The 18803-nt window shown below is 47.6% G+C and overlaps 1 protein-coding gene across 10 annotated transcripts; it reads left to right on the plus strand.

Moving 5' to 3' along the window:
* Positions 1–51: 51 nt before the first annotated feature.
* KATNB1 (katanin regulatory subunit B1) lies at positions 52–18691 on the plus strand. 10 transcript variants are annotated; one of them, XM_054840744.1, is made up of 21 exons: positions 52–111; positions 550–740; positions 3377–3507; positions 5598–5715; positions 7494–7594; positions 8128–8169; positions 8850–8933; positions 9927–10042; positions 10563–10634; positions 10893–11043; positions 11477–11664; positions 11786–11919; positions 12733–12783; positions 12959–13035; positions 13995–14114; positions 15087–15236; positions 15337–15408; positions 15546–15622; positions 16043–16117; positions 16857–16973; positions 17580–18691. In XM_054840744.1, exons 2-21 carry the CDS (start codon positions 701–703, stop codon positions 17710–17712), a joined length of 2049 nt encoding a protein of 682 aa, XP_054696719.1. In that variant the 5' UTR covers positions 52–111; positions 550–700; the 3' UTR covers positions 17713–18691. The 10 variants fall into 10 exon arrangements, with proteins under 10 accessions (XP_054696719.1, XP_054696720.1, XP_054696721.1 ...); XM_054840745.1 differs by lacking the exon at positions 52–111 and adding an exon at positions 118–409 and having other exon boundaries at positions 11789–11919; XM_054840743.1 differs by lacking the exon at positions 52–111 and adding an exon at positions 119–409.
* The last annotated feature ends 112 nt before the right edge of the window (positions 18692–18803 follow it).

The raw sequence follows: 18803 nt of genomic DNA on the forward strand, positions 1-18803 counted from the left end.
AAACTGGGCAACCGCCCGGCTCGGCGCGGCGGAGCTCAGCGACGTCGGGGATTGGCTGGAGGGCGGCGGCTCTGATTGGCGGCGGCCGGGCGGAGGCGGGGCGCGGCCCAGGTTTGTTGTGAGGGGCCGGTTGTCAGGCGGCGGTGCCGCCGGGGGGGGTGGGGGGTGTGTGTGTCCGGTGCCACCGGAGCCGCCGCCACCGGTAGAGCTGGGGCGGCCAGGCGGGCCTCGCCGCCGCCACCACCACCAACGTTTAAGCGTCCCCCTGGCAGCTCCGGGCGCCGCCCGCTGCTCCTCATCGCCCGGTGAGACTGCAGCGGCCTGAGGAGCGCTTCCCGCCCGCCCCCCCCGCCCGCCACCGCCCGCCGGGCTCCCCGCTGGCCCGTCGCTACCGTGATGGCCGTCAGTGGTGAGGCCTCGCCCCGCGCTGCTGCCGGGCAGAGCTGGGCCCCCGCCCCCTGCCCGCCACTTCGGCGCGGCCTTCCCGCTCCCTGGCCCAGCGTGTCGGGAGCGTCGCCGTAACCCCGGCCGGTGTGGTTTTGCTTCCAGGGCAGCCGGGGAAGCTCGGGTGGATGGCCCGGCGGCGGTAGGACGTGCCGGCGGAGAGGCGGCCCAGGCAGGGTCGGGCGGCGGAGCCCCGCTGGGAGGAGGAAGGCGGTCCTGCCCTGCCCTGCCCGTCGGAGAGGCGCCGCGCTCAGCCATGGCCGTGGCCGTCACCACTAAGACGGCGTGGAAGCTGCGTGAGTGTCGCCGGGCTGCTCTGCCGAGGGAGGGCGGAGGAGCTTCCCCAGCTGGAAGCGGGGGGGTGGAAGAGGCGGTTTGTGATAGGAACCAGCTAATCCCTGCCTTGGGTGTGGGTGCCCCGGCCCTCTTTCCAAGGTGCTGACTGGAATTTTTAAGTCCTAAAAAATCCTTTTGAAAATATAGCAGCATAGTGGAATAGCCTGGGGCCTGATCACTGCTATTTTCAAAGGGTTACGGCCTGTATTTTTTCTGATTAGTTTCTGATATGCTATCCTAAATTTCTAGCTAACCCCACGTGACTCTCATGTAGTACAAGAACGACCAAGGGAGCGATGGAAACCCCGCTCCAGAGCCCAGGCTGCAGCGGGGGGTTCCCTCGGGTTTGTCCTTCCTTGCTGCTCACTTGTTACAGAAGGCATGTGGAGCTCTTTGCTGCAGGAGGGATGAGGTGATCTTTGCAGCGCCTGTATGTCTCATTCTCTTGAAATGGCTTTGCAAGCAGTAAGAATCTGGTGCTTTTACGTCCATTATTTTGCCTCAGAAGGTGCAGTAAATAGTTTCTGACTATCTATTTCTAGCCTCTTCACTGAGTAATTTCGCTGGGGCTGTTGAGGAATGCTTAGAAGCAATGGGAAGTGATCGGTTGTTCAGAAGCGTGAGTTTTACAGTGTGGTTTGGGGCCTAGAAATTGGTTAGCAGAAATAAGGTATCCTTGACTGGTAACGCATTAAGGGAGCTGAGATAATCGACTGTGGTAATTTCATATCATTTTGAGCAGAAAGTCAGTTTGCTATGTTATCTCCCATCCCATCCCTGAAACTCCAGTTACAGGAAAAGCTGGAAGTCGATCAATCTCCATTCTCTTTAAGTGGGCAGAAGATCTTGATCTTAATTTTTGCTAGGCTCTGCCACATCTTAGCATCCTCTTTAGAGCAAGAAGCGTTCTGAATGTTAGGAATGTTTTGGCGATGCTAATTAGGAGCTTAGTGTTACTGAGCTGGTGGGTGATATCTGGTGATGAATACTCCATTAAAAAAAAATAAATAAATAGTGGGTTTAAGGGAATTGGCATTTCACCGAGGGAGAGGATGATGCTATCTGGCTGAGACTGGCATCAGGTTATAACCTGGCTTTTAGGAACAGAGAGTTGAATGCTTCAGCAATGACTTTTAAACTTGCAATGTATTATTAAGAATGAAATCAAGAGGAGGGGAAAAAGTGGAGCTGCTGACGCACTCATTTTAGCAGCAATGCTCAGCATCTACCTTCTCAATTTTAACTAGTCAGTTGGACTGTTGTACTAATTGTACTGTTTGTTACCTTCAAGTCTGTGTATATGTACATACTTTACTTTAGCATTGTCCTATGGAAGATTGGTCTTTCAACACAAGCATATTTTCAGATTTGCCCTTCTCATGTAATTTACGGTCCAGTTACCTTTGTAATTTGAAAGGTGTTTCTCCAGCTCAAGTGAAAGTTGCGCAGTTTTGCTTTCAAAAAAGCACTCTGAGAGCTCGAGATCAAAGTACCTGTAATTATTATTGCAGCCGTCTAGCATCCTTTTGGATTAGCGTTGCACATAAAGTGATCAAATTGCTCCTCCCACCAAAACAATCTGAACGAAAGCTGAATTGATTGCTACCTAGCCTTCTTACAAACAAGTTTCGTAAGTATTAGGCATGCAAATCCCATGAACTTTCAAAGAAGAGAACTGTAAGAGGAAGAAATTGGTAAATACATTTGCTAAAAGCCCCTGCCAAAAATTTGAGCAAATTTAAAAATCCCCTGTCTAAGCAAAGATGCTCATTTGGCTTCTCTTTTGCCCCAAACTTATTTCGTTATGCTGAGGCTTCCTTAGAGTTCTGTCATTGCGAAGCCCTCTCAGTGTCAGAGCTTCCCCTCAGCCCCCGGTTTTTTAAGTCTTTTAGTATCAATCGCATTTGTTCTTTTGTGCGCTTTTGGATATATATTCATCCTTCATTTGTCACAGTTTCACACTGTGCACTGCTCAGTTTCCCCTGTGTTACATAGTGGGAACGTAGCAAAGCCTCTGCCAAGACTCGGAGAAGGGAGCTCCACCTATCCCCGCTGCTGAGTCTGGCTTTTTTTTTTTTTTTCTGTGTAAGGTAACAAACTGTACTGCTGCTAATCTGCCAGTTCCTCTCAGGTTGGACAGTCAACTGCTGGTTTCTAGAACGGGATTACAGGGCCTTTCGCTAGATGACTCTGGCTGCTGTGTATTATTGCAGCTTCTAAGGCAGCTTGGCTTACTGAGACCCACCCGGGTACCGAAGGTAAAGCAGCTTCTGTGAGCATGTTGCCACAGTTGAGCAAATCTTTAAAAGCTACCAAGCTGCAGCTAGTGAGAGACGATGTTTTTTGTAAGCGACATGAGCACTGGACTTGTGAAACTTGGTCAGCAAATGTTTTAAGTACAGCAGGCAGAGCCAAGAAGGACTGTTTCAAGCAAGATAATAGTGTGACTTCTTATCTGAACTGTGGGCAGCTGCATCTTCTCCAGTGGAAACTGGAAAGTGTTTCTGGAGGAAGAATTTTTTTTAGTTCTTTGGGAGGGGTGGCATGGAAAATTGTTATATTGGTCTGTAATAACTGTTTGCTTTCTTTTGTGCAGAAGAGATCACGGCCCACAGCAGCAATGTATCCTCACTAGTCCTGGGGAAAAGTTCAGGCCGGCTGCTGGCAACTGGAGGAGATGATTGTCGGGTCAACATATGGTCAGTTAACAAGCCCAACTGCATCATGGTAAGAACAGGCCTCTTTTCAACTTTGTAGAGATGGGTATATTAATTCTGAGGTATGGAGGGTGGGGAATGAGGGAAAAGATTGTTGAGCAGGACTTGTGAATAGAGTTTACCAACACGAAGCTGGGTGACTGGATTTGAGCTAAAGATAGGGACAGAATTTGGTAAGTGATGAGACCACTGCTCCAGAGAGAATATGGGATGGCTGGCTGCTTCAGCTGGGCCAGCGCTTGCTCAGATAATGAATATTCTGCCTTCCGTTACCAGGCTACAGATAATTAAATGCACAATTTTGTACGAGACCAGCTAGTTTTATAGTGCAAGCTGCAGGGGCCAGTTTTATACCCTGGGGTTCGCCCTCGTAGCAGGAAACATCCCCAGCGCAGAGTTTGTCAGAATAGCTTGCTAACTTGCCTATATGCTGGGGAAGAGTAATGCTGGGTGCAGCATGTTAGAAAGAATAGGGCTACGCCCGTAGTGATCACTAAAGCGTGCTGTAAATATATTTAACAAATGTCTGTCCTGCATTGCTTTTGCTTTGAGTGGGTGTTGTGGAAAACCATCTTTAACAAGTGTCCCTTGTCACTTGTTTAATTAGCACTGCAATAATGTCGTGTTACGGAAGGCATTTCTCCAGCCAGTGTGAACCTTGTGAGGATGAAATCAGGAAAATAGGATCAAAAAGGCTAAAAGAAGAATGTGTCTACTTTATTTTTCCATTCATTTACTAAGGTCAAGCATAAAGAGGTTGAAATGGATTGAAAAGGAGTCGCTTGCCTTTGGGAGTGCTGTGCTTCTTGCATAGTGTAGTTAATAAGCTGTGTCTTTCCAGGCCCTTGTTGGTGGCATAACAGTAGTTTGAAACCAGAGTATTGCCTTCCACGAGAAGGAAGGTTGAAGTCCCCTTTCTGTGGGAGCAGAGCGCTGCTCTTGGCTTTCCTGCGCTGCCTGGGAACCACAGACGTTAGAAGTTGGTGTTTCTGAGAGGCATTGGCTGACTGGAGCTGCTGAGGACTTGTGCCATTCTTGTATATCAAAAGAATCTTGATTTGTGGGGTTGTGCTGTACATTTTGTCCTCTGAAATTCATCTTTAGCGTTTACATTGTTAGGATTCTAGATGTTTATGTGTTGGGGAAGAGGGAGAAGAGGAGCTTTTCAAGTAGCATTCTGACTTTGGTTGAAGTGTGAGCTCTGTTTCTCACTGAGCAGTGATGGTCACAGCTGTAAAGCACATAGAGGATTTCAGTTGCACGTGAAATCCTAAGAAAGCCCCATCAGAACCGTCAGCTTTCAACTGGCGTTCCCAACCTCTGTACGCGTGTGGGAGGCGCAGAGCTCGCTCAGCTATTTAAAAAGACCTATTTGAGGATGGAGTAAAGCATAGAGTGTTGCTCGATTGACAGGCGAATAGTCTGCAGTAGTGGTATTAGTTTTCTAGGGCTAGTTTTAAATATTCTTGTGTTTTAATTAAATACTGGCCTTTTCAAAATATTTATGTAATTTTTAAGCTTCTAGATGCTCAAGGATGAAAGGAACTGGACGCATTGGAATGACTACCTTATGTCTCAAGTTAATACTTCAGTAATAGCACCACGTTATCACTGTGACACCCATTGCTGGCAGCAACATATGGCTCCTTGCTTATTTGAAGGTTTCGAAGTAGCCCTGCTTTTGCTCTTGCTTTGATTTTGTAACCGGTTCATGACACTTACGTGACCCATTTAGAGGAAACACGGTGCCATTGTGCTTGCACGGCATAATTTTTATAATGTAAGCGTGTGTCAACCTTGTCTGGGCATCCGCACCTGATGTTTAAATGCCCATGTGTCTGTTGATGCATACCTTAAAAATTACTCAGTGTGCCCCAGAAAGTGGGTTAACGTGGAAGATATGTGCGCAGTGATATAGTACATCACTCTATGCAGTGATGGTCTTTCGGGTGCTCTGCCATACTAGTAGCTGATGAGGAAAAAGGACAAGTGGCACAACCAGGGGGTCCCAACTCATGGCTAGATACTTCGGGTATGAACAGTGCCACTGTGTGCAGGGCTGTGTCAGTGGCTGCTAATTGTGACTCATTTTCTTTGCAGAGCTTGACAGGCCATACAACGCCCATTGAGAGCCTACAGATCAATACGAATGAGGAACTCATTGTTGCAGGGTCCCAGTCAGGGTCCATTCGAGTTTGGGACCTGGAAGCTGCCAAAAGTATGTTTCCATGAGTTTTCACTTCTGTTAAGGCACGCTTTTTGGAATATCCTTATGCTTAATATCTATGCTGACCCAGAAGGTTCCCAACTTAGGAGGAACAGGAGCCTGGCATTGCTTTCATCTTAATTTCCAGCCCTCTTGGAGGGCTTTTGTGCACTTTCTCCTGAGACTGTAGAGCTGTGTATGCACGCTCAAGCAGAAATTTGTACGATCTGTACGTGATCTGAGGAACTAGTTTCTAGGGTTTTGACCTGAGACTGCTGAAATCTGTATTCCAGATCAGTTTCCATGCACATATAGAGTAACTAGGCATGTAGAAATTGTATTCAGAGTCTCAGCTTAAAATTGTCAACCTTAATAAAAGGATACTGTAAATCTAAAATCAGATTGGAGGTTTTAAGTATATTAGGTTCTGCACAAGTCCAGGAATTGCACAATTCTGCACAAGTCCCCGCTTGCTGACCTCTTGTTCTCATTTTTAGTTTCTAACTTTATTTTTTTGCTCAAGCAATTTTTCTCCTCTTCTGTTCTTGCATGACCATGTAAATAGACAAAGAGCTAATTTTTAATAAATTGTAAAAGCTATGAACTCATCGAGCTCTGATCCTTTAAAGGACAACTGTTGAGTTATGTTTTATTTATTGCATTTTTCTCAAATCCTAGACCAGGTTTGCAAAGGTATCATGAATCACTTGAGTGCATTCCAGCAGGAATACCGTAAAACGACTGAATATTTCATTGTAGGTTGCTACTTGTTCATAGAAAGAATGTGTAATGAAAATAGACTTACGCTGCCTGAGCTAAGAAGGCAGACAGCAGGTGGCATAAATAATAAAAAGCACTTTTGTCTTTCAGACAGTTAGAATCACTCCAGTTATAAAATCTGGCTGAATTTATTAGGAGACCTATGAGCCAGTGTCTGTGCAAATGACCGCTCCAGGTCTGGCTCAAGAGCTAACTTCTGCCAGGGGAATCATCAGGTTGTCCCAGAGGACGGATGATGGAGAGAGATTGCCCCTGTTAGTATCTAAGCAATTTTTCTTCCTCGAAGTTGAGTTCTGCATTCGTCTCTGCTTTCAGAGATACGGTGTACCAGTTCTACTGGTCCTTTCCGGTTTCCAAAATTACAGGGGGTGTCACGTGGTCGATGACTTGCTGAAACACTGTGATCATTTCTTTGTCTCATGCTTCCTAAGCGTCCTTTCCTGGACTTTGGGACGCTCCTTGCAGGGGGCAGTTGAAGGAGTCCAGTGCGAATGTTGGAACGTAAAAGGTGGAAGTCAGGCTTGTGCCTGGACAGGGGTGCGGAGTCGCAGGAAGGGCTCCGTCTGATAGCTGCGAAGTGAATGACACAGGCAATCTAATGTCCCTTTCACTTCCTGGCTAAAACTGGTATCTTCCCCCCCCCCCCCCGTTTTGCTCTTTGTAACAAGTAGAAAGATACACTACACTGCCTGACGGTTGCCTCGAAGTGTGGCTTTTTAGTCTTATTTTCAGAATGGAGACCTTTGAGTTTTATTTGTAGTTTGCACACCGAAGGAGAGGAAATTCATTAGGATCGTTGAAATAGGGCCTCTATTGCTGTGGGGTAAATTTCCATAAAATCATGTGTACAGATGAATAAATGATATGTAGCATGTCTAATGTACATTGTATTACCGTGTGCTTAATGGTGAGGATAGTATGGCTAAACTTCTGCATGATGTTTGGGTGAAATGAACTACTAAATATTTGCTCCCTTTTCCTTCTCCTTGCTCTGCTTCTCTTTTTCCCAGTTCTTCGTACCTTACTCGGTCACAAAGCAAATATCTGCAGCCTTGATTTCCATCCTTTTGGAAGCTTTGTGGCATCTGGCTCTTTGGACACAAATATTAAGGTAAAGCCCAGCTTCCCCTGGAGATTCCCCTCTTGCAGATCTTTGTTTTGAAGAATGCCAGAATGTGTTTTGTGCCAAGCTGTTGCTAGCTGCTGTACCTCATCATTTCCATGTGTGTGGGCAGGTGTATTTGCAAGCGCTTGTGAAATCTGTGCATGTATTTTCAGTGGTAGCTCATGAGTGTGACTCCTCTGTTGTGGAATGTGGCTCTGAGTTAGGTGCCAGCCAAGACCTGGTGTCAGCCAGCACAGATGTTCTGATGGCTGTGGATTGCATCTGCTTCATCAGGCTGGTATTTAACTGTAGGAACTGAGCTTTGGTAGTAAAGAAATACCTTACAGAAGTGATTCTCACTTTGGAAATTAGATTAGGAAATACCCTTGAAGGAAACAGGGGTTCAACAGCCCCTTCAGTGTTTTCATTCTGCAGTGTTTATCAGCTTGGTGACAGGGAGAGCTCTTGTTCTGATGGGACTCTCGGGCTCCCCGCATACTGCTCTAAGCGTATCTTGTGTTTGCTTTTCTTTCCCGTAGCTCTGGGATGTAAGAAGAAAAGGCTGTGTCTTCAGGTACAAGGTAAAATCCTTCATTAGTTTTCAGGAGAAGGGAGAAAGATTTCTGTTGAGGACTTGTGGGCAAGCCTTAAAGTGATTGTCTACGATTAACTTCTTAGTTTGCCGGTATAAAAATAAGATCTGCACGATTTGTGAAGTGGCCTGGCAAACCTCTGCAGGCCTCTGAACTTATGGGAACATGAAATGGATATCACAGGAGTTAATGTGCTGTAGTCTGGTTGGGGGGATGGAGAGCATCCACGAGTGTTTCTTTATATTACTGGTAGTACCGTGCAAGTCCCCCCGCACTGAGATGGTTCTATTCGCAGGGCCTTTTTCTACCCAAAGAACTTGCTCTATATTAAAGTCATTTAGAAACCAAGTTAATGGCACAGCACTTCTATCTGACCACCCGTAAAGCTGAATAATTTAAAATTGATTCTTATTAATTAAGCCAGATCTGTATTTACCATGCTTAGACTGATGCCAGAAATGCCTAGATGAGAGAGATTACACCCATTTAGTGTGGATGGGTATGGGTCTTGAGTGTCGTGTTTGGTGTTCTGTGAGCTGTGGACTCTGTGAAACAGTTACTTGATTTTATTTTATTACATTGTATAGGATTGAAAGACAAAAGCCAGAATTCCCTCTAAAGGAACAAGAAAAAAAAAAATAAAATACTATTCGTTTTTCTCATTTCAGGGTCACACAGAAGCAGTTCGATGTCTCCGCTTTAGTCCTGATGGGAAATGGTTAGCCTCTGCTGCTGATGATCACACTGTAAAGGTAATTTATTGTGACACTCTCCTTATGTGCTCATGGCACATAGGAGTGCTGAGATCGTCTTTCTACCAGGCATTACCGGCACTCGCTCACTCAAACACCTTTAGCTCATTAGGCAGCTGGCTGAGCCCTGTGGCGTAGCAGGGACCAGTCTGTTTGAGGATCATGTCTGATGGCCCACGACATCCAGAAAAGAGCCGCATGTGTTGATATGCGATTACCCAACAGACACATTGGCACTGTGCACAGGAAGGGTCAAGTTTGGATGGTGGTAGAGTTGTGATACCTGAACGTTGGCCTCTCTCCTCTCAGTAAATGTTACACAATGAGTTGTCCACAGCACGTTGCTTCACCGTATCAATTTCTGGCTCTGGTCAGTTAATTCAGTCGGGTTATGTTATCATACACATCGCACATGATGATCAGTCTGAAAATTGCTGTCAGGACAGAGCAGAGCAAGAGAAGGAATTCAGAAAAGTATAGACTGAGGCAGCGACTTGAGTTGTTGTTTCTGATGTGGTATGGAGGGATGTGAGCGAAGGGACTGATTTTTGTTTTCAGCTTCACGTGAAATAAACTGATCAGTCATTTCACTCTGGATTTTTCAATGAAGACTATAGCACAGGAAGAATGAATTGCTAAAGGGTTTTTGCTTTAGAAATTTAATCTGCGGGGACAGGTGGAACTGCTGTATTTTATACCAGTCTCTAAATATAAACCAGAAGCTTCCAGCGAACAAATTAGGCATTAAAACTAAACAGACAATTTAAAAGAAAATGCCAAAAAAAGGGGAGAAAGGGGGGGAAAAAAAAAAAGCAGCTTTAAATGATTGGGACAGTAGTCCTTCCCTGATCATTGCATTCTTTGACAAACTTGAATCTGTTCTTGGTGGGGGAGAAATGTTAGAAGGTTGCCAGTACAGGGAAATCCAAAGTGTATTGGAATTCCCTTACATTAAATCTTTTCCATAGTGTCTCTGTTCTTTCTTTCTTCCAGCTGTGGGATCTGGCTGCTGGGAAGATAATGTTTGAGTTTACAGGACATACCGGCCCAGTAACCGTTGTTGAATTCCATCCCAATGAATACCTTTTGGCTTCTGGCAGCTCTGACAGGTACACAAGGGGAGGGAGAAAGAAAGGAATTGTATATGTCAGTTCCCTTTCTCGATGCTCTTCCTTTTAGGAACGTAGAAAACAGGAATGTTGCACAGCTCAAACCTGCCATTGCAAGAGCCTGACGTGTAGCCAGCAGCACGTCACATCTGTGATGCGCAGAACATGGAGCTCTTGCCTTCTCATCCAAAATTGATGGCACCTTCTGCCACACTAGAAAACAATGCGATAGCCTCAAGCATCTCACTAATCCAGCTGACATCCTATCTGAGCAGCAAGCAGTCCTGCTCAGCTAGCAGGGTGTCCTTAGCTCTGGGCCTGCTCTACATACCGATCTGTATCTAGAGCCTCTAAGCATCTGTGGCTGGATTCATGGATCTTAGCTAGACTTCTGTGTAGGTTCATCATACGTGCACAACAGCGAAAGTCATTCTAGCTATTAGCCTGTTCTTTCAATACTGGGTCCTACAGCAGATTTCTAGAGGGATGAGCGATGATTTTTGTTCTGTTGCATGTACAGGACTGTTCGGTTCTGGGACTTGGAGAAGTTTCAAGTTGTGAGCTGTATTGAAGAGGAGGCTACTCCTGTCAGGTATATTAAATTCCTACTGCAGTGTCCTGGGCAGAGACTAAAGGGGGGGTGAAGGGAGGCCTTCCTGAAAGAGAGACTTTACTCGGGAGAAGTTTGGGCTGCTGGAGATGTTGCACAGGTGAACGCCAGATCGGTAGGTTTATTGTTAGAAATGGGTCTGGAGGTGTTCAGTGAAGTCAGGGATACAGCCCTAGGGTCCTTGTGGGACTGAGCGAGGTTGGAAAGCTGTGCCTAATTCTCCACCTGCCTTCCTCCCAGGTGTGTGCTCTTCAACCCAGATGGCTGCTGCTTGTATAGTGGCTTCCAGGATTCGCTGCGTGTGTACGGCTGGGAGCCAGAGCGCTGTTTTGATGTGGTCTTGGTGAACTGGGGAAAAGTAGCTGACTTATCTATCTGCAACAACCAGCTGGTAAGCCACTGCTCATGAAGAGTGCAGGAGACGGCTGCAAAACATGAGATAAAATCCTCCTGCCTCCTTGCAGACCTTCTGACCTTTAAGCTTATGTCACACTGTAAGTGGCCAGGGCTTGCAATGTGCCCAGCACTTAGGCAGAACTCATGTGCTTTTGCTTTCAGCAGCCTTGTGCTCCACTTTGTCTCTTCTTGGCTTCTGGAGGAAAGAACTGAGGCTTGGTTTGACCAGCATTTAGAAATTATGCTTGGCAAAAGTTTTATTATAGCCTTTCATAAAATATTGGCAGCTTCAGATTGAAAAAGCCAAAGCACTGAACTGAGACATTCTCAAGCACAGTTGCTCAGGGTCACTCCATCATGCCTGTTCTCAAAAAAGCTGGTGTGCGCCCTGCTCCCTGGTGAATTACATTGATCTTTTGCCTCTGCAGATAGGCGTTTCCTTTGCACAAAGCACAGTCTCTTCCTTCGTTGTGGATCTCAGCAGAGTCACAAAGTCGGGTTCCATTCCTCATGGGCTGATCAGGGATGAAGAGCCTCTTGTGCCGCCTACCCCCACAGGGTCCTCCCTTCGCCGCATCTATGACAGGCCCTCAACTAGCTGCAGCAAGCCACAAAGGTAAGGGGATCTGCCGGCTTGTTGGATTTCAAGATTTTAGGAAGTTTGCAAGGAGTTTGGCCCTCTCACTCTGTCTGACAGAGTCCATATGACTTCCCTGACAGCATTTCTTTTTCCACAGCAGGGTGAAGCACAACTCAGAGAGCGAGAGACGCAGTCCCAGCAGTGAAGATGACAGGGATGAGAAGGAATCAAAGGCTGAGATCCAAAACCAGGAGGATTACAAAGAGATCTTCCAGCCCAAGAACGCTATCTGTCAGTACCTGGGTTTATTGTGCTTTTGAGTGGTGTTTGGGTTAGAGCTGTAGGCATTAAATTGGCTCAGTAGAAGTGAGCTTTGGCTTTGGCTTCGCCTGTGACTGGGGGAGTCCAGAAAACTTTTATTTAATATTCTGTGCTTGGACACTAAACCACCGATAGCATTTGGTGTGATGTGATCTGCTGCCGGGTGGCACCTTTACCTTGGTGCAGTGATGTCTGGTTGAAGCCTGGCTTAGAATCTGGAACTCCGTTGTAAGTATTGCCTTCCTATCCCGATTAGGAAGGACTAGAGTGTTATGGGATCTTTATTAGCTTAGAATTTTGATTTGTATAAAATCAGCAGCCTCCATTAAAGAAGAAAAGGCAAAATGTTTTGTTAAAGCAGAGATTGTTCTTTAGGAGGCATAGTGCAACGCCTGTATCTCATTTTTATGTAAATGAGAAAAATGAGATACTCTTTCTAAGGAATTAATAGTCATAATTTTTATTTACTTATTTAAGTTAATTTGGCAGGAGGTGAATTTTTTCTAATATAATTTGTTGTGACAGTGCCTTTTATTGTGCTTCACACCTCTGCAGCAGCAACATGAGTCAGTTTTGTCCCTCCCATCCATGAAGGCTGAAAGCCTTTGGCTAAACTCAGCAATAGCATCAAGGTCTGAAGGAGATAACGCTGCTTGCCTTATCACTGGTTGCCCTAATCAGTGGAGTTGTTGGAGATCTCCCAGCATCAAGGTTGACTTATCGCTAATCTGTAGCCTTGGATGCTCCTTCATTTATTTTTTTTTTCTTTCTCTCTTTCTGTAGGTCGAACTCCTCCTCGAAACAATGAGCCCTTTCCAGCCCCTCCTGAGGATGGTGAGTATGAAAATGACCCCTTGGTGGGAATGGGGTTAATGGCCCTCGAAAGAGGGAGAGCCACATGTCTGCAGAAATGACTACTTGTAGTCTAAGCTATACAGAACCTTTGCTCTCAACTTGTCTTGAAAGGAACAATCAATTTCTGCTTTCCCACTTCTTTCCATCTTGGTAGAGCCCGTAACTGCAAAGGAAGCAGTGAAGCCCAGCCAAGCTGCGGATGTCCAGACCCCGTTGCCACAGCAGGAACTTGTACGTACTATGTGATCTGTTAATAGCTCTTCGTGCTCCCATTCTGAAAGATACGTGAGTGCTGGAGGCTTTATCATTTTTAATCAAGCTGATGTCTTTACTGAAGAGCAGTAAAAGTGCAGCTGCAGTCTTTGTCCTGCATGTGTCTTGCCTGAGCAGTAGAATCGAAGGCCAAGACTCCAACAGGCAATGGCTTTTGTTCGCTTCTCACTCTTGCACCAATGTTTCTCCTTGCATCTCAAAATTGGGGCACTCTGAAGAGACCCAGGTTTCTGCAGTACTTGAACTGAGGCTATTTTGTGGCGAGCAGTCGGTGGGCTGGGATGCCTTATACTGGCTTCTTTAGAATTCTGTCTTTGCCTTCAGGCTGGCCGTGGCCCATTGCCCTAATTTCAGATGCTGATAATAATGACAGCACTTGGCACTTCTGCTGGGGCATCTCCATGTTCTTTGCAAACCTTAATTATATCTTGGTGTGTACCTGAGAGATACTTTATTGCCTCTTAAACTGTGCTAGCAAATTAGAGACTGCTTCTGCAGTAGGACTGTGCTGACAGGAAGGTGGGTCAGGAAGAAAGGACCTTGGGGCCTACAGAAAGCTGGAGAGGGACTGTTGACAAGGGCAGGGAGTGACAGGCCAAGGGGGAATGGCCTGAAGCTGCAGGAGGGGAGATGGAGATGAGATGTGAGGCAGAAATCCTTCCCTGTGAGGGTGCTAAGGCCCTGGCACAGGTTGCCCAGAGAAGCTGTGGCTGCCCCTGGCTCCCTGGCAGTGTTGAAGGCCAGGTTGGATGGGGCTTTGGGCAACCTGGGCTGGTGGAGGGTGTCCCTGCCTATGGCAGGGGTGGCACTGGATGGGCTGTGAGGCCCCTTCCAACCCAAACCAGTCTGGGATTCTGTGACATCAGACTAAGGCCAGATTGTTGCTTCTAGAGCTTTTATCCCAATTTCTCCTGTAGCCTGATCCGTTTCAGAGGCCACCAATTGCCTCCTCGACTCCTTTGACCAGAACAGAGCCGTCAGTGATTCCAGCAGCCAGGAATGAGCCCATTGGCCTGAAGGCCTCTGACTTTCTACCAGTAAGTGTCTCTGAACAAATGTTTCCAGCCAGTGTCTGTGTTGGGTGGCGTCAGAAAGGGGGTTCTCTGAGGTGCACAAGTGTCCTAGGTGCTTTCTGCAGCCTGCAGTCTTCAGTACTGAATGAGAACTTGTTACCTCCCGCTCTCCCTCTGCTCACTTGGTGCATCCCCTGTGTCCAGCTTACTCTCCTGCCTCCCAGCTGCTTTCACTTGCAGTTCTGGTGGAATTAGCACCCTGTTGTGATTGATGGCAGGCTGCTGCGAACACAGCAACATAGATCCATGTTCACAAAGAATGTGTTAGCAAAGCAGAGAGCAAGGGGTGAGAGAAAGACTGAACAATTCCACGTGCTGGACAGTAATTCATATAGAAAATTGGTGTCTGCCATTACACATATAATTATGAGTCTTTCCCTCTTGTGTCTTGGGGACGTCTTGGCCTCGCTAAGCAGGGGGTATTCCCTGTCCCAAAAAGGAAGAAGGACCAGAGCATTCTCAAGATCCCAAACTCTAAATGTGAGCAGAGGAAGAGAGATTCCAGCATGGTATGGGTGGGAATCAAATTGAGAGTCTAATAAATCATGCAAGATTTATGCTTCGTAATAGAATTTGTTGATTTCAGATGAACATTTCACATAAAAACCCCAGGGTTTGCATGAAAACATTTCTTCATCAAAACATACTGGTTTTGAAAGCTTACTTTTGATCGCCTTTTTTCAATTTTGAGAGTTTTTCCAAAGCTTCAAACCTGTTTGTGATTGACGCAGTAGAAGAGGCAAAAGAGAAGTAGCTGAAGTTGGAACAAATTGAGCATTTCTGTTTCAAAATGTTTATAAAACAATCTGCAAGGAAGTCAGTATTTCCTGTCCCTCTGTACACCAAAATTAGCTCTCACCTAGCCTAGAGAAGGCTCCTATCCTTCTGTGCCATCCTGCTCTGTTGCTGCTCCTCCATTGGTGTCTGTACTTCCAGGCTGTGAAAAACCAAAGCCAGACCGAGCTCGTGGACGAGGAAGCCATGTCCCAGATCAGGAAAGGCCACGAGACCATGTGTGTGGTACTCACCAGCCGCCACAAGAATCTGGACACCGTACGGGCTGTATGGAGCACCGGTGACATCAAGGCAAGGATGTGGAGATACCTGAGGCTTGTGAGGAGAGGCTTGTCTGGGGCCAATTCCGCCTCTTAGACAAAATGCGGGTTCTCACAGCTTTTGTCCCCAGGGCTGCACCACAGAGTGCTGCTGGGTCCCACTTTTGAATGGTCACAGAGAAACATGGAGAAAACTTTCTCACGTGAGAGTTACCTTCTCTTCCCTAGCCAACTCCACGTTTCCTCTACCTTGTTTTTGAAAAGTGGTGCTGGATATTGATTGCATTAGTCTAGCCAGTTTGAGCTTTGCAATAGACAACTTCTTCCCCTTTTCTCTCAGAACTCTGTGGACTCTGCAGTGGCAATCAACGATCTGTCTGTTGTCGTGGACCTCTTGAATATTGTCAACCAAAAAGCGTGAGTCCTGGGTGGGGGCAGCCCCTGGGATACCTGAGAGCCGTCTGGCTGGGTGTCGGGACCGCTGTGCTTGACCTGCCTCCTGTCCAGTGGGCCATGGCAGCGTGAAATGCGTGTGCTTGTGGTCGGGTCTTCAAACCTGCAGTGCCAGTAACCGCTGGAGTTGTGTGGGGCCTTTTCTGTGGGCAAATGGTGCCTTGCAAGGGAAATCAAAGTCTTGGGGCTTCATAAAGTGATTCTGCTGAGTCCATAAAATATGTCAGAACCTGCCACTTTCTATCACAAGGGGGAGTCAGGGAACTTGCACAGTAAACTTGAGTGCTGCTGCCTGGGCTTTTTTTGCCAGAAAGCATTATTTGCGTCGACTCAGCCTTGTGAAGCCGCAGTCCGCAGTCTCAGAATGTGTCCTTTTCTTTTCAGGTCTCTCTGGAAGCTGGATTTATGTACTATAGTCCTGCCGCAAATAGAGAAGCTACTCCAAAGCAAATACGAAAGGTGAGACCCGAAGAACATGGTGTGCTTGGAGGACAAGGTGTGGATATTGATAGGAGAGCTCCACTGGGTATTTTGTAGCTTAAAGAAAATCCTGAACAAATCACAGCAGATACAGTATAACGTCGATAAAACGTCTGGAAAAGAGCAATGGAGTTGCCAAGCGTGTGTGGGAAAAGATATGGAAAGAGTGCGTGGGCAAGAAGAACGGGATGCTGAGATTCAGCGTAGGTGTGTTGGATCGAAGGCAGCTCTGGCAGCCAGGAGGGGTCAAATCGATGTAGAACAAGGGGACTCTGCTGACTGATGGGAGTGAAACTGTCGACTTGGGACAAGGGGAATGAAGTCCCGTAACAGCCTTGGGGTCTCTTGGAAGATTGCTTTGAACCTCATCGTTAGGTGGCAAAAATATGCAGCCGCTCTCTTAAGATGGAGTTCCTGCCCTTCCTTCCTACTGGGAGAGAGGCTCCTGCCAAGTGTCCTCGGCAGGACATCTCTGCTCTTGAGCAGAAAGGCCCTGCTTTGCAGGGCGTATGCCAGGACCTCTCAGAAGGGCCAACTCTGTCAGTCGTGACTCGAGCCAAGACCTTGTTGGTACTTGGCTGTTGCTCTCCTTACCAGGTTACAGCGGTGAAGGAGTGTCATTTGAGTAGATTCTCCGCAGTGGCTGGATGTGAGCGAGGGCTGTGTGCTGGGAGGGCAGGAATGTAATTCAAGTGGGACCCGATTCTCTGTCTTTCAGTTATGTGCAGACGGGCTGCACCTCCCTGAAACTCATCCTCCAGAGATTCCTGCCACTGATCACAGACATCCTTGCTGCACCACCTTCTGTTGGAGTGGACATCACCAGAGAGGAAAGGTGAGGCACGTACCTCCGCTGGCTCCCTTTTTGAACCAGCCTTGCTCTTGGGTGAGCTTTGCTCCTCGCCATCGAGGCTGTGATACTAGACTGGGCATGCCTTCCCTTTTGTCTGCAAGCACCAAACCCTCCTGCACTCAGAAAAAGACCAAGGACTGCGTTTTTGTCTGTCACTGTGTATTGAGTCATACCTAAACAACATGTGAGTGGGTCAGGAGTAAAACCACCCCGTGGCTTCACCCTCTACCTCACAAGACACATGAGTTGCCAGCTGGGCCCTGGATTTCCAGTTCATTCACCAGATAGGTCTGCTCTGAGAATTGGCCCTCCGAAAACAGCACCTCCCTCCTCCCTGGACTTTACTGCCAAAGGGAAAAAGAGGAGTGAAAGAGCCCTTAATGTGGATGCCATTCTCCTGTGTCATCAGAACATGGGCTGAATGCATGGTGTTTCTGCAGAGCCCTGTTCATGTTTCAGCCTCTTCCAGCCATTTGCAGGGCTTGTGTTTTCTCTCCTGCTTGAGTCGCCTCTTTGGTGCTACAGGAGCAAGCACATCTCTTAAGCAGCTGAGGATTCATGCTGTGTCTGCTGTCTGTTTTTTTGCAGGCTCCATAAATGCAAGCTCTGCTACAAGCAGCTGAAAAACATCAGCAACATTGTCAAGAACAAGTCTGGGCTCAGCGGCCGCCATGGTAGTGCCTTTCGGGAACTACATCTCCTCATGGCTGTCCTGGAGTGACAGCCGCCGCCTCCTCGCGTGCAAACACAGGTGGCCAAGCCCCCCTCCGCTCTTGGTCTGGCTGGATTTCACCTCTCTCAGTGTCCATCTTCCCCCCCGCAGCATGATAGGGAAGTGGAATCTGGCTGGCCGGTTGCCTGCCCAGCCCTGGCGCCTTACGGGCTGGATAGAGGACCTGAGGGGAGAGGCGCCTGTGCTGTGGGAGGGGACCTGGGTGGCGCAGTGCCCCGCAAAGCCCCTGTAGGGACGTGGCTTCATCTCAGTTCATCATCTCGGCATCGAGCTCTCAGCTGCTCTGTCTCTGTGTGCCAGCCTTTCCCTGTCAGGAGGCTCCGAACCCGCTGTCACCCCTCCTTCCCCTGTGCGTGCCGTCGGTTCTTGAGGACTGCGGCATCCGCCCCGCAGAGGCTGCTGTGGGGTGGGGGGCCCTTCCCTGCAGAAGGGGCTTCAGCTGCCATGTGGGACATGTCCTTGTCAAACAGGAGCCAGGATGCCATGCCACTGTGCCTGGTGTAGTCTCGAGGACCTGTATGGAGAGGAGGCTGTCTCTTGGCTTCGCAAAAATCCCTGCCGGCACCCTGGGCCGCAGAAGATTAACATCTTCAGACTGTTGCTGGGAACTGAGGCTGGGAACCTGGATCTGTTGAAATATGTGACTTAAAGAGGACTTGTCATATGTGTTTGCCTTTGGGGGTAAGGATTTGGGAGGGTGGAGGAACAGATGGACATGGACTAATGTCTTTCTGCATCCACGGGACTACTCTTAGAGGTGGTTTTTTGGTTGGTTCCCCCCCCCCCAATAAATGTCTGTCAGAACCTTTCTGTCCCTCTTTCTTCTTTCCTGTGGGGAAAGAGATTCCTGTTGGTGCTTCCCCTGCTCCTCCCAGCCTGTCTCCCATTTGATACACTGGAGCCTGTTCTCCGGGAAACTGTAATTTATAATGAATTCTATTAAAAGATTTGTAACTTTTCCTAAAAAGCTGTGTTAACTGCCTGAATCTCTTGAAGTACTGTTCACCTTGGCACAACTCCTGGCTGGGAGCGTCCAGGGAAAGCAGGGCTCCATTCCCTGCGTGTCCCGTGGGGAAACC

Source organism: Grus americana, chromosome 13 (genome assembly GCF_028858705.1).
Source record: "Grus americana isolate bGruAme1 chromosome 13, bGruAme1.mat, whole genome shotgun sequence".
In the NCBI taxonomy this organism is placed as follows: domain Eukaryota; kingdom Metazoa; phylum Chordata; class Aves; order Gruiformes; family Gruidae; genus Grus; species Grus americana.